General features: G+C 38.3%; 1 protein-coding gene across 1 annotated transcript in view; it reads right to left on the reverse strand.

The window, feature by feature from the left end:
• Positions 1-10,966, reverse strand: part of RRM1 (ribonucleotide reductase catalytic subunit M1) — a 135,888-nt gene extending 124,922 nt beyond the window's left edge. Inside the window, exons 1-2 of the mRNA XM_033949190.1 lie at positions 10,769-10,966; positions 5,446-5,534 (exon numbers count right to left, since the gene is read on the reverse strand). Of these exons, the coding sequence (XP_033805081.1) occupies positions 5,446-5,534; positions 10,769-10,787 (108 nt within the window). The 5' untranslated portion in view covers positions 10,788-10,966. The remainder of the gene's footprint in view (positions 1-5,445; positions 5,535-10,768) is intronic.
• Between the last annotated feature and the right edge of the window lie 4,737 nt (positions 10,967-15,703).

Consider the following 15,703-nt stretch of genomic DNA (forward strand, 5'->3'; position numbering starts at 1 on the left):
TCTGTAATTGGTTTTTGTAAAGATACTAAAGCGATTCTAGGAGTTTTGCCCAGCCAAACAAATTTTGTAAGAATACGATTTTTTTTTTTATAAAAGGACGCCTGAAAAAAAACAGGTATCATACCCATTTGGTAATAAACCACAGGCAAAATCATCATTTTGATTTTTTGTACTCTCCCCCACTAAGACAGATGTAACGGATTCCATTGCTCACACATTTCTGTTACCTTCTGTAATAAAAATTTTTCATTCTCTTTCATTGTGTCTGCCAGCATAATTTTTATCCAAATACCTAAATATTTTAGTCCATCCTCCTTTCATACAAAGGAAAATGAATCAAACAGGCCTTTTGTACAATGCACATTAAGTGGAAGAACTTCTGATTTACTCCAATTTATCTTATATCCTGAAAATTTTCCAAATTTTTCTATCAACTCAAGTAAGCATGGAATGGTTGTTTTTGGATTTCTCAAATGAAGTAGTATATCATCTGCATATGCAGAGACCTTGTATTCCCGATCTGAATAAGGAATACCCTGTATCTCCTTTACTTGCTGAATAGCTAAAAACAAGGGTTCTAATACAATATCAAAAAGCAACAGAAATAGGGGACAGCCTTGTCTAACCCCCCTCTGCAGATTAAAACGCTCTGAGAAATTATTATTTATAGACAATCTCACAGCAGGGGAGCTATACAATGTTTGAATCATTTGTATAAATCCTGAACCTATGCCAAACCAATCTAATGCTTGATATATGAAAGTCCATTCCACCCGATCAAAGGCTTTCTCTGCATCTAAAGACACAGAAAATACCGGATCGTTCATGGCTTTTGTTAAATTTAACATGTGAAAAGTCAATCTGGTGTTATTAGATGAATGTCTCTTAGCAACAAACCCAGTTTGCTGCATATCAATAATAAAAGGGAGAGCCTTGACTAAACATAAAGCCAATGTCTTAACTAAAAGTTTTCCATCTACATTGATCAGCGAGATAGGCCTGTAGTTTGAAACCAAAGTAGGACCTTCATTTGGCTTTGGCAAAACTATAATTAAAGATTCTGCCATAGTACCTGTAATACAGCCCTTAGTTAGCTGAGTCTGATATAAATTTAATAAATGAGGTAAAAGAGTATTTTGAAATGATTTATAAAATTCTACCGTAAAACCATCTCCACCTGGAGCGGATCCAACTCTAAGAGACTTCAATGCTGTTTCTAATTCTTTTAATGATATAGGCTCTTCTAAACTCTTTTTTATATGCTCGGGAATTTTTGGTCCATTAATTAATTTTAAAAGTTCTAATCCATCTTTTTCCCTATCATCATAAGGCTCAGAAGAATATAAGTCATTATAAAAATTTAGAAACTGACTTAAAATATTTCCAATTTGAGTACGTGTATATCCTTTCTCATCTTTAATTGCAATAATTTTTGTTCTTCTTTTCTTTGCTTTAAGGTAATTCGCCAATAATCTTCCCGCCTTATTTGAGTTTCTATAATACAGTCTGCTGAGAAAACAAATCTTTCCTTACCAATTTTGAAGATATTTCATTATATTTACCTTTTGCTTTTAATAGAGCTTGCAGGGTATTTTGCTCCCATTTATCAATCAATTTAGATTTCAGATTCTTAATTTCTTTTTCCAAATTAGAAGTTGCTTTCTAATATATGCAGAATATGAGATAATATTACCTCTCATGATAGCCTTAAATGCATCCCATAATATTTCTATGTTAATTTCTTCTGAGTTATTAATTTGAAAAAATTCAATCATTTTTGATTGAAATTCTTCATGGAAGTTTGAATCCGCAATCAATGTATTATCGAATCTCCATACAGATCTACCATTATCTTGTTCAGCAAAGTTAAGTTCAATCCACACTCCACCATGATCAGACAAAATGATTGGATCTATGGAGGCTTGTGTCTCTTGTTGGACTATTTGATTTGAGACGAAAATATAATCTATTTTTGAAAAAGATTTATGAACATGCGAACAGAAAGAAAATTCCTGGTCATTAAAATGAAGTATCTGCCATATATCTTTCAAATCACAAGATTGAACCAAATTATCTAGTCCTAATGATTTCATACATTTGCTAGGTTTTTTATCCATCAAGGATCCATAACAGCATTAAAATCTCCAGCCACTACAATATTAGAAGCAGCCAGTGGGAGTATCAATTGTTGTAACGTTTTAAAAAAAATTCATTTTGGTTCAAATTAGGGGCATACACATTAATGCCAGGGTATTATTCCCCATGCTCATTTCCACATGTAACCACCTACCCAAGGGATCAGAATCAATCATTTGAAAATTAGATGTGCATTTTTTATTTATTAGGATGGCAACCCCTGCTTTTTTCCCAACTGCAGGGGCAAAAAAACATTGTTTCACCTAATCCCCTTCCAATTTCTTTGATTCTACAGCTGATAGATGTGTCTCCTGTATATAATATATGTCAGCATTTTGTTTTTTCAAAAAGGTAAGCATTTTTTTCCTTCTGGTGGTTGAGGCCATTAACGTTTAATGAAAAGATTTTAATCTCCATTATATATTTTATCTTCAAAATATCTGCACCCACATAAATATGTAAATTTAATTAGTTTTTTATGAATACATACCATTTTCCAAATTTTTACTCTCTGAACATAAAATAAATCTAACTCTATCCCATTCCCTTTATACCTCCCCCTCCCTCCCTTCCCCCCTATGATTATTAACAGTGAAAACTTGGAAGCGCACATATTAGATCACGTAACGAAAAACCCCAACAGACTACAATTATACATAAATTATCATATTAATTCATCTAAACCTTTATTAATTTTGTCATATTATCTGATCTTTAATTGATACATTAACTATTTTATATTATTATCAAATAATATAGAAGTAAATATAGATTGGCATAATAAAACACTCAAATTTCTCCTAAATTTCTATTATATAAATTTTTATCAATATTCATAAATATATGTATGTAAAATCTATTATAAAATTACTTATCTTCAATTCATTCCTTGATATTATTTATCACAATATTATACTAGCACATATATATCTGACATATATAATTAATATTCTCCATATATTGATTATATTAATTATCATTGACCCCCTATTGTAACTATTTAAACTCTTACTTAATAAAACCTTAGAACTGAAATTGAGAACCAAGTTATTGTTAGGTATAATGCACCCAACCCTAAAGTCACTCTCCATCCATCTGATCTGCAAGCAATGTACTGAGAAGATAGTCCAAAGTCCAAAAGAAGACAGGACCACTCCCACTTTTACTGTGTCATCTTCATTATCTTGCTCAGTATCCCTCATCAGAGAAGAAGCCGTCCCAATTCATCATGGTCTTCCCCAATTACTGTCCAGGATGCTTTAACTCTCTTCTCGGCATGCAGTTTTCTTTGCACATGAGTAAGGTTTGCTGCTTTATCTTGTATATCTCGCAGTTTTATAAAGAGACAGCCAAAAATTTTCAGTATCTCGATCACCATTGGCAAGACTTACCAAATCCTGAATGTCTGTGTCCAGTACAAGAATTACCGTGATATCTAAGTGACAGTCCTCTATGCCTCTGTCATTCTCATGAATGGACTCTGCCATGCCTCTGGTGACTATATCAAAATTCTCTGCTTCTTCAGCCTCCTATGAATTAGCGCTGTGCTGAACAGACCAAAACTTTGATGGTAATCATCCTTCATTTTCACATTAGACCAGACACTAGGTATTCAGGACCCAGACAATCTGCTTTATTCCTGTAGTCTTTGGGAAGTCATCTTCATCAGAAGCAACCTCTGGATTCAACTTCACAAACTCAAAACCATGTTTACTCCACCACTCCTGGGCTTTCAGCCGGTTTACATCAGTATCATAAGCTCTGTCACATACCAGGATCAATGCTTCAGGAAGCCATTCTTCTGCTATGGGGAGCCCCTGTATGATGCTCATCCATTCTAGATCTCATGTCTGGAGCCGTTTTACCATACCCTTTAAATATCATCAGAATTCTTTCAGCCGTTTAGATTCAATTGTTTACATAAGCAAACTTCAAACAGTCAATCATATTCCGTTATTCTCCATGTTCAAAAATCAACAAAAATCAAATTGAAACAAAATAAGTTTAATAAATGACAAACAAATCAGTTGTATACAACAGGGATTTAAAAAGACATTGGCTGCTCACTTTGATTTAAATATACTTGCAGCTTTTCTGGTTCATCAAAATTAAACGTTTTATTTCCTTGAGTAACCTTCATAATAGCAGGGTATATTAAACCAAATTTTGCTCCAATATTTCTTAATTAACGGAAGTGATTGAAGTTAAAGTTGAACAGTTGGAAAAAAGAATGGAGATTAATGAAACAGAATTAAGGCAGTTCAAACTTGATAGGGAGAAAATTGCAATACTTACTAGGGATTTGGAAGATTGCTCGAACAGGGAGAGGAAGAGCAATTTACGGATTTTAGGGTTACCGAAAGGGGTGGAGAAAATTAACCCGATATCCTTCCTGGAAAATTTTCTTCCAAAAATACTGCCACTTAAAACAAAGTTCTCAATGGAGATCGAGCGGGCGCACAGAATCCCTACGAGAAGATCTGATAAACAAGTAGGTCCACGTCCCCTCATTTTTACTATTATGGCATCAGCAGGTTTTAGAAATTCTTCGTTTGGCCAAAGAGAACAAAAACTTAAGATGCCAGGATGCCTGAATTCACATAGTTCCGGATTTTGCAAAAGCTACTGCCGATAAGAGGAAAAGATTTCTAGAACCGAGATTCAGTTTGTTTTAAATCTACTACTTAGTAGCTTCATTGCATGCCCCCTAGTCCTAGTATTTTTGGAAAAAGTGAACAAGAGATTGAAACACACCAGCTAGAGACACATACCAAAATGCTGAATTTAGATGTACAAGCTCTTTGTTCCAAGGAAAAAAGGCTTCACTCTTTTAGCTCAGCAATTTACTCCAGATTCTCCCACATTACCTTCTCCCGATACATTAATTTTTAGAACAGAAAAAAAAAAATCACTGTACTAAAGGAAAGTACAAAAGCCTAAATTTTAAACAGCGCCTGAAATTTTAATATGGTTTTACTTCCCTTGTAAGTGACAATCTTTAGCCCAGCTCAGGGATGGAATAGATGCAGCATGGAAGCAAAGGGTCATTAGTGCTGAAATGAAGAATTTCACCTCAGTTCATGCCATTCAGCAATGATCACTGGTGGGTCAAGTAAGTAGATTACATAGAATTCAACAGCAGTGTGTGGAGCTACATCCTGCTTTGGGTCCCAGGAAACTGCTCTACGACAAGATTTGTAAATCTGTGAGAATGACAGCTGCTTATGTGGATCCGATTAAATAGGATGGGAAGGAATCTGAAGAGATGCTTTGCAGAGAATGAACAGACAAAGAGCAATCAGTACTTACTGGATCAACAAAATCTACATTGAGTCCATAGCAGAGCTTCTGAATCCGTGAGGTAATTTTGTCAAACATGACACGCTCTTGTCTACCATCTGTCATTAGAAGGAGAAGAGAGAACACATTTAACACAATAGAACAGTATATTTCAACAAATACAATTATGACAAAGAACATAAAGGACTTTCTTTTTTTTTTCTTTTTCTTTTTTATTTATCGCCTATATAAAACAATCTAAGCGATGAACAATTTAAAAACAACTTATGGGGAAAAAGACAATTTTAAAACAATTTTAAAACAGCATTTTAGAAAACAAATATTATTAAGACACAAGTAAAAAGTCAGGATATTTATAAGGTTTCTTTATACATGTGGCTTAGTGACAAACATGATATAAAAGGGAAAAGGGAAAAAAAGTTACAATTATCTCAGTCAGAAAAACATAAAGGGGGTAAAAACACAAGGAAGGGGGAAGAAAGTAAAAAAAAAAAAAAATTATTTTGTAAAAGTGTACATTGGCTTGATCGATTAATTAATAAAAGCATCATTAAATAAAAATGTTTTTAAAAGTTTTTTAAAAGAGATGAGATCTTTTTCTTTTCTGATAAAGAGTGGCAGAGCGTTCCAGGTTTGAGGAGCTAAAACAGAAAACATTTCATTTCTCCTTGTACCCACAATTTTTAAAGACGGAACCGATAGTAGATCTTGAGATGACGATCGGAGAGATCGAGGTGAATGATGTGGAGTGATCATTCTAGATATGAACTGTGGTTCATTAAATGATAGTACTTTGAATACCAAAAATGCTATTTTAAAAGTAATTTGATGGTTAATAGGCAGCCAATGGGACTTGATCAATAGCGGTGGAACGTGGTCATATTTTTTTGCTTTATGAATGAGTTTTATTGCAGTGTTTTGAATTATTTGAAGTCTCTTTTTTTCTTTTTGCGGTACATTGAATAACAGAGAATTGCAGTAATCTAGTTTAGAAATGATCATAGAATGGATAAGTATATTGATGGATTTAGGTTCTAAAAATGATGAGATGGATCGTATCAAACGGAGTTTATAGAAACAAGATTTAACAATTTGACTAATGTGATTGTGAAAAGATAAATTAGTGTCAATGATTACGCCTAAAATTTTTAGCATAGATACTGATTCAATTGGGGTGTTATCGAGTACAAATGAAGAAATTGGAGTAATGTCTTTTCTCCAAGTAAAAAACATAGTTTGAGTTTTCTATATTTAATGACAGTTTATTAAGGCTAAGCCAGTTTTTTATTGTGTCCAGTTTGGTATTAATTGTTTTAATTTCTTCATCATTTTCGGGGTCAAACGGGTGAAGAAGTTGAATATCATCGGCATAAGAAAATGAAGTAAAGCCCAACGATTGGCAAATAGTAAGTAGAGGAGAAAGGAATATGTTAAATAGAAGAGGTGACAGAATAGAGCCCTGGGGTATTCCGAAAGATGAGGAGTAAGAAGTAGAGTGATCGTCTTTAACTGTAACAGTGGAGGATCGATTAGAGAGAAAAGATGCAAACCAATTTAGAACCTGTCCACTAATGCCAAAAGATTCCAAATGATTAAGTAAGAGAGCGTGATCGATAGTATCAGAAGCCGCAGATCTAAGGAAAAAAGGGCAACCGATTTATGATGATCTAGGTAATAATGGATGTTGGTTATGAGGCCTAACATTGAGTATTCTGTATTGTGATGTTTGCGAAATCCCGTTTGATTAGGGTGTAGTGCGTTTGATGATTCGATAAAATCCGAAAGCTGTTCGAAGACCAGTTTTTCAGTTAATTTTGCTAAGAAGGGTAAATTTGAGATTGGACGGTAGTTGGATACGTCATTGTGATTAACATTGTGTTTTTTCAATATCGGAGTAACTATAGCTTTTTTCCAATTGGTAGGATGGATAACAACATCAGTGTTAAAATCCTTAGTTTCTTCCTTAATTATAGTCTGTATTTGCTTGGAACTCCTGGTAGCTGAGGATCCTGGAAGACATTTCAATATTTTGGTCTTCTCGCCTTGTGTTCCAAGGTTAATGCCTCTGATGATAGAATCTCCCAACAGTAATAGTTTTCTTTTTTGGCTTTTTTATTTGTGCTTAGGGTGCGCTTGTTCTCTTGAGTTACCTTCATTGGTTCCAGTCCCACCTCCCTTCTGTTTTCTTGAGTATCGCAGTGCACTAGTGGAGCGAAGGAATTCTATAGAGGTAATATTAGTGAAGGTGGATGTTTCTGTGTTACATGTCGCAGTCTTCCTGAGCCTACTGTGACCCATTTATTCCTGGGCTGTTTTATTCTTTGAGGTGGTAATTTGGTATGATTTTATGGAGCGATGGAAGCTGCTTTAATTGTATTCAATTCCTGTTTAAGTTTGCAGAGCTCCTCCTTAATACTAGCAAGTTGAAGAGATGGGACAAGCCTTAAGCCTCCAAATAGTGTGTCTTGGAATTAAAGCACCACAGTGATTACACAGAATAAAGGTCATCTTGATTGGTTGTGAAGTGACTTGATTTGAGTAGTCCTGATTATTTGGGTTTCTATATATGAGCAGTGATCCCTGGGGTGGGTGGGACTATAAGTCTTACCCTTATTCCTATGAAAAGGAAGAGGAAATAAGATTTAACAAAGGAGAGAGAAGGGTTTATTTTTTGTTTTTTTTAAGTAAGAAACAGGGAGGAGGAGAAGAGAAATTAAGCAGATATAATGCTGAAAACAGTGAAAAGAGCAGAATATGAAATGCTGAGCAACTTAGCTTTTAGAAGTTCACAGGGCAGCCTTGTTCACAGCACTGTCCCAAAGATAATGCAGTTAACTTTAGTAATAAACAGTTCCTTATCCTATCCACCTCATCATTCCCTTTGTAATTCTCTACCTGTGTAGCATATATAATTCACTTTTTGTCCTGTTTGTCTGTCTCGAGCATTTAATTTACAGCGCTATAGAAAAAATAAATAATAGTAGTATTTTCAACAACTCCACACAGTCTCAAGTGGGCTACACTAGACTCCTTCAGCCCCTAAGCACCATCCGACAAGGTATAGAGATAAGCCATATCTGGTCAAGCAGCTGCCATCTTGGACCATCGGTCTGACCCAGTTAAGGTATTCTTATGTTCTATCTAGCCTGCTAACCTGTTTCCAACAGTAATCAATTCAGGTCATAAGTATGTTATTATTTATTCTTGATGTACCGCTATATACTACCTAATAGAGGTTTACAATTAAAAGTTAAAAACAAAAAGAACAAAACTACAAAATGTAATACAGAAGGTTCAATCATACTAATTAAAAAGAAAACACTACGGTAATGCTTGGAGCCATCCGTTTCCAATCCTCCCTCCATGCAGTTACTGAGCATTGTAAGATCTGTAGCAAATGTAGTAAATCTAAAGCACTTTGCTTCACTAAAGCTGAGGAAAATGTATATTGATTGCGTGGGTGCAGCCACCCATACTAGAATCTATAATTTCAAGACTGCAACAGCAGGTACAGCCAATCTTCTCTTCAAACCATATGCCATAATTGTATGCCTATAAACAGAAACAAAATTATCTGTTATGAAATAATGTAATCCCCTGGATATTGTAAATTGCATTGAACTCCCTATGGGGAGTATTAGCACTCCATAAATTATTGTAATTAGTGAGTCTCAGTCTGTCTCTCTCTCTATACATCTATATCTATAATCAGCTGTATGTGTGTGTGTATATGTATGTTTGATTGTATGTTAGGACGAAGTTATCATCTGCTGGCTGTTTGTCACACGGAGAAGCTAAGTACTTCCAGATTGTGTTTGGCTTGGTTAGATTTGGACACTTGTTTTTCCTTTTGGCCCCCTGGATAAGGGATAGAGACAAATTCAAACTAAGTTACAAGTGTGTGTTTTTTTGATTCATTTATATTTTTTCACACTTTGCACATTTGGGGTGCACTTTATTTATTCACCTGGACGGAGAGAGCCCGGGGATGTTTCACAGTTAACACTCTTCTGAGTGTAAGCCAGTGACAGCCTTTCCTCTAGGAATTCCCAGTAGGTGGCTGTGTGACTGAGGGCTCTCCCGTTCCAACAAATTTCGGTTAAAGTTAGCTGAGGCTTTCATTTGCCTTTGCCTCTCCCCCTTATCCATTTTTTATTCTTGGGGTTTGGGAGGTTTTTTCTTGTTTCGTGATTGTATGTTCCAGCATAACTCTGAAACACATGAAGAGATTTCAACCAGACCTGGTATAGAGAAAAAAAATACTGTGGGGATGACATAAAAATTATCAAAAATGACAGATATTACTGTCTAATCTATCATTTTCGCAGCAACGCATGGAGAGATTTCAACCAAACTTGGTATAAATATGACTTACTAACTGTGAAAAAATACTGTGGGGTGGGAAGGGGGTGACATGTAAAAATGATCGAAAACAACAGCTATTAGTGTGTAATCCATCATTTCCTGTCTACTAGAACAGTGTTCTTCAACCGCGATTGATGCGGCGTTATCTTCAAGCCAGCTCCCTCTTCCTGATTCAGTGCACAAAGCCACGGGCATCGGCTCCTACGGGCATCCTGCACCTGAACCGGAAGCCTTCTCTCTGACTTTGCAACGTCAGAGGGAAGGCTTCCAGATGAGGCACGGGACGTGCAAAGGTGCAATTAGTACTATTATGGGGGAGGAGTCTGGGGTGGAGATTGGGTAGAGATGGGCGGGGTCTGGCCCACCACTTAGTCCTGTGTTCTTCAACCGCCGGTCCACAGAATAATTGTTTTATTTCTGCCAATCCATAGGTGTAAAAAGGTTGAAAAACACTGTACTAGAAGACTAAATGAGGTTGGCTGTTGCCCTGGGTCCAATTAGCTAAGTGTGATGGAGACTCTGTTCACTCTAGCTAAGGAATTGAAGGGAAGCCTAATCAGGCGCCTGGATTTCGCCTCTACTATGGGTTTCTCCTTTCTCTTCTTCATGGAGTTGGGTTTCTTCAGTGCTTTTAGCTTGCTTTGTTATGGGAACAGGATTCAAATCCTGCTGCTGCTGCTGCTCCTCCTTGTGACCTTGCAGCTCCTGAGGTACAAAGCGAGGAAGCCCTCGGGGGAGAGCACTTGGCCGTCTTCCCCTGCACATTAGATGGAGGTCTTGAAAGAAGCCCTGGGAGTGGGGAGAGCCCTGCCTTTCCCGCCATCGCCAGCCTGGGAAAGGGAACAAAAGCCCCTCCCCCCCCCCCGGCACGTCCTTTCCCGCGGAAACGCCACCAGAGGCTCGAGCCCAGCCTCGTCTCGCGCCACAGATTTGAAAAAGGCGCCAGAGCTGGCGCCACCACCCTCACCTCGCTTGATGACATGCATGGTGGCCTCTTACGCAGCTCCTCGCGATCCACGTTACCACTGCTAGCTCGGCCTTCCTTCCCTGGGCGCCTGTCGCGACTTTTGCCTCGGAGAGAGCCGACACCTCCCGCCAAAACTTCCCTGAAGAGAGTCCGCCTGAAGGGGGCGGGGCGCAACGTCATCACGGCCGGCCCAGCGAATGCGTCAAGCGCTGGGGGCGGAGCTGGACTAAAGCTGTGCTCGGCCTCCTTTAAGTTGCTACGGTCAAAACGCTGCTTTCCCCCGGGAGCGAGGCTGCTCCTGCATTGAAACGGCACCAGCTTACTGTTTCAGTCCTCAGCATGTATGTGACCCTTTCAAGGTCACTGCTGCATTGGATTCTGTTCCTCCAATCAACTAAGGGACTGCTGAGTCCCAGTCGCAGGTTCTGACCCAATTGATCACTTTCCTAGCCTGACTTTCACATCTCCTGCAGGGGATGTTTTTTTTTACCTATAAACCCAAGCAATTCACAAACTTTTCTTTGCCCTACCCTTTCATAAGCATCTCCCTTGCTAGCTTCATCTTCTGCAATACATCAACTCACGCTTCACACTTTTCATACCCACTGAAAAGTAACAGGTTAAACTGAATCCAATTTTTTTCGTTTGACTATTATTCTGACCGCTGTGTGTTGTATCATCAGTAGTTTGTTCAGAAGAATAGTTTAGACCCGCATAGAGGAAGTTGCAGTAATCCAGTTGGGACAGTATAAAAACTTGCATAAGTACAGCAAAGTGGCACTCTTGAAAAAAGGGTCAGATAAGTCTTAAGTCTTCTCACACAAGGGCAAATCAAAAATTAAAGGCAATTGTTAAATTACGCAATAACCAGAACAGGCTAACAAAATGCAAGACATGTACTCGTGCATTACCTGTTGGATAGTTCATCCACATACAGTGCAGCGCTCAGCCTTTAGTTGTGTGGCAGCCACAAGGTCAGAAACATAGACTCTCCATTGCAAGATTGCACCATCGAAGAACATGCAGTAGAGCACTCTCTTTGAGCAGATGGAGTGAAACCTGTGGAAATTCACTGTCCGATATTGACTCAGAATGGACATAGCACCATAAATCAACAAAAGGTTTATGAGTGGGTAAAAAGGTTTAAAGCGGGAAGAACAGGTATAACTGACAAAGTCTGTTCTGGTCACCCATCAACATCACACACACAAGAGCACATTGACAGGGCAGATGCCTTGATTAGAGAAGACTGACAGATAACGGTGTCTCAGTTGGCTGCAAATTTGGATATCAGCTATGGATCTGCATTTGCCATAATGCATGAGGACTTGGGATACAGGGAAGTCTGCTCACACCGGGTTCCCAAACAGCTTGCTGATCTGCACAAGCAACAGTGTGTGGAGGCTGCGACCCAACTCCTGAGAAGGTATGAAGATACAAGTCTTCTGGAGAGAACTGTCACTGGTGACAAGACATAGGTGCATCACTGCGACCCAGAGAGCAAAATACAAAGCATGATGAAGTAAAGGAAGCAGTGCTCACCTAGCTTTGTGAGCAGCTGAAAAACTTCTCTGCAGGAATGCAGAAGCTAGTTGAACGATAAAACAAATGTGTCATCTTGCATGGGGATTATGTGGAAACATGATATGTTCAATTGCAACCTGCAGTCCATAAGGCAAATGTGGCTTGCCATTGGAATTTACACAGCCCACAAGACTATGGAAAGCATACACAGAGATCATCATTAACCAGATTTTGGCAAGTCTGAATATTGTATTTCACAAATATTAACAGAATAGCCACTCTAGGAGTTTGTTTCCATCATTTTTAGTTAAATTTTTACTTATTTAATCACAAGTGGTCTATGTGGAGCTGTGTGCATTTCTGTTTCCAACAGTACATAATATTGCAGCCTATCAAGGATAGTACTGACATCCCTCGTTGTCCTTTTTGTGGCTATTGTATGTGCTCTGGGTCCCTTTAAAATTATCACAGTGGACACATGATGAAGTTATTTAACACTGACTCAGATCCTGATTCTATAAAGTCCTCCTAAAGTTAAGCACCTATATCAGCACCTAATTTAATTGAGAATTGTATAGAATGGTAATAGGCTTAATCAGTGCAATATTGGCACACAACACCTCTCAATCAGCTTTAATTGGTCTTAATAGAAAGTTAGGCACCTAACTCAAAAACCTTGATTCAAAAATATCTAGCCGCCTACACTAAGCGGGCATGGTTAGAGGCGGATCATGGTGTGTTTTCAAGTTAGGCACCTCTTTTGTAAATCAATTGCTGTTAAGCTCTGATATCAGCACTTAAGTTTAGGCATAGAAAACTCTGGTAGAAATTAGAGACCCCTAACTATTAAGAGGATGAACGTGATTCTATAATGGGCACCTAAGTTTTGTAGAATCTGTGCTGATATTGGCACATGTACAGCTTGTTAGCTGGCTTTGTTTTCAAGGAACATACTAGGACAGTCCTATAGGGATCAGATAAAGGACTCGTGTATGGATGAGGTAGGGGCAATCCTCCAGTGGAACCTCAACCTAGCACTCGGGGTCCACAGCCCAGACCGTCACCCTACAAACTGTTCTGCTACTACCCCTTTCCCTAAGGTCTCTGTCATAGCTAGGTTAGGCATAATGGTTTGTTTCCATGTTTGTGTCCATTTTAGACCAGTCCCTTCCATACTGTTTGTTTACATACTAATTTGTAAACTGCCATGAGGCTTATGTGACTGGCAGTATAGCAAATGTCTCAGATAAATTTGCTGTCTAAAAACTACAGTTTATTTAGGATCTGTTTTACAAAGCTACAGTAGCAAGTGAGCTATGTCACATTTGCCGTGCAGAAATCACTAACATAGCTTTGTAAAAGGGGCCCTTAACCAGAACTTTATATATATATATATACTCTGCATTTTCAACAAGAATAATTACAGAAATATGCAACAAGTCTGAAACTAAGAAGATTTTATTGCATGTGGCCATCTGCCTTCACAGCCATTGATGCAGAAGTTGGTGCAAGCGTTTACTGCAATAGTTAACAGCCAAGACAATTTAAAATAAAAATGTACTAACTTTGTACAGGGTAATGGTTCCTGGCAGAACAGCACAAGCTCTTTCAGAGTGGCTGGAGTTTGGCAGTTTTGCCATTAGATTAAGGTATAAGAACATAAGCAATTCCTCTGCTGGGTCAGACCTGAGGTCCATCGTGCCCAGCAGTCCGCTCACGGGGCGGCCTAACAGGTCCAGGACCTGTGCAATAATCCTCTATCTATACCCCTCTATCCCCTTTTCCTGCTGGAAATTGTCTAATCCTAACTAATCCAAGCTCTAACTAAGCCACTTGAGGACATCCACTTTCTTCTTGCCTTTGCTTTGTGCTTGCAATCACTGTCCTTCTGAAAAGTGAATATTCTCTTAAGTCTCCAGCAGATTGGAACAGGTTGTATCTGTATTTTGCACACTGCATCTGTCAATTGCCAGATGTCTTCATAGCCCTACTGCTACAAAAGCATCCCTACAACATAATTCAGCTGCTAATACCATGCTTTAATGTAGGTACAATAAGATGCAATAGCACAAGCAGGAAGTTTTGAAAGGGGGGAGTACAAGCAGTGGCGTACCTAGGGTATGTGGCACCCGGGGCCCATCATTTTTTGACACCCCCCCTATGTAAAAAAATATTTTTTGTAATGACCATGAAACAGAATAAATGGTCAGAATAGAAACAGGCAGTGAAAATTTTCTTATATTCCAAACATAACATAACATAAATTATGTCTGAATTGTCATGACATCAGAAGTACATATGGAGTAGTTGCAGGTGATGCTTGGGACAGTTCTGATTGTGTTAGTTCAGTTTTATGTGTTTTTTGAATAGAAGGGTTTTTATTTCTTTTTGAAGGTTTTGCAGTCTGTGGTCGATGTCAATTGGTTGTAGAGTTGGGGGTCAAGTGTTGCAGCTCGAATGGCTAGGAGGTTGTCGAACAGTTTTTTTCTTTTGACGTTTTTGGTTGGAGGGTGTGTGAATGGTGCGTGAGTTCTCCTATGTCTGGTTGAGGTGGATTGAATTATTTAGCTGAAGAAATTAGTTACCCCCTCATTCCACACACATTAATTCTCTTCCATTTTTGTTCCCATTATAAAAAACACTGATAAGTTCTCAGAAAAAAAATAAATTAAAATAAGAAGTGAAAACAAAGGCCCCTACAGATGAGAACATAACATAAGAATAGCCTAACTGGGTCAGACCAATGGTCCATCATGCCCAGTAGCCCATTCTCATGGTAGCCAATCCAGGACACTAATACCTGGTCAAAACCCAAAGAGTAGTAACATTCCATGCTACCGATCCAGGGCAAGCAGACACTTCCCCCATGTCTTAATAACAGATTATGGACTTTTCCTCCAGGAATTTGTCCACATATTTTAACTGAACTCTCTGACATCCTCAGCCTTTCCATTCACAAAAATAGAAGGAAGAAAAGTTCCCATTTCCTGCTGTCTCATGTCCCCAGCCTATACAATATTTTTTTTCTGCAGACCCTTCAAAAGTCTGACCAAATCCTCGTTTCACTTGCATTATAAAGTACTGAGGATGCCATCTCTCCCCAATCCCAGGTCCTAAAGTCTAAGACAGTAGCGCAAACTAATGCTGCCAGATACAGGAAAAAAAATTTTGATTCGATTCAGCCCTATTGAATTGGTTTTTCAATTCGATTTTCCTGCCCAGTTGGGTGATTTTTTTCAAAACTCCTGGTGGGTTTTATAGCTTTTTCACCCCCTTTGGCTTCTCCTAACCACACTGGCGCTGTGGTGTAAATAAAATAAAGAAACAAAAAGGACTTTTCCTCTCTCTGTTAAATCCTAGCTCACGTTTGCAGTCCAACACCAGCTCTGGCAGGATACACATTTCAAATCT

This window comes from Geotrypetes seraphini, chromosome 6 (assembly GCF_902459505.1).
Source record: "Geotrypetes seraphini chromosome 6, aGeoSer1.1, whole genome shotgun sequence".
Taxonomy (NCBI): domain Eukaryota; kingdom Metazoa; phylum Chordata; class Amphibia; order Gymnophiona; family Dermophiidae; genus Geotrypetes; species Geotrypetes seraphini.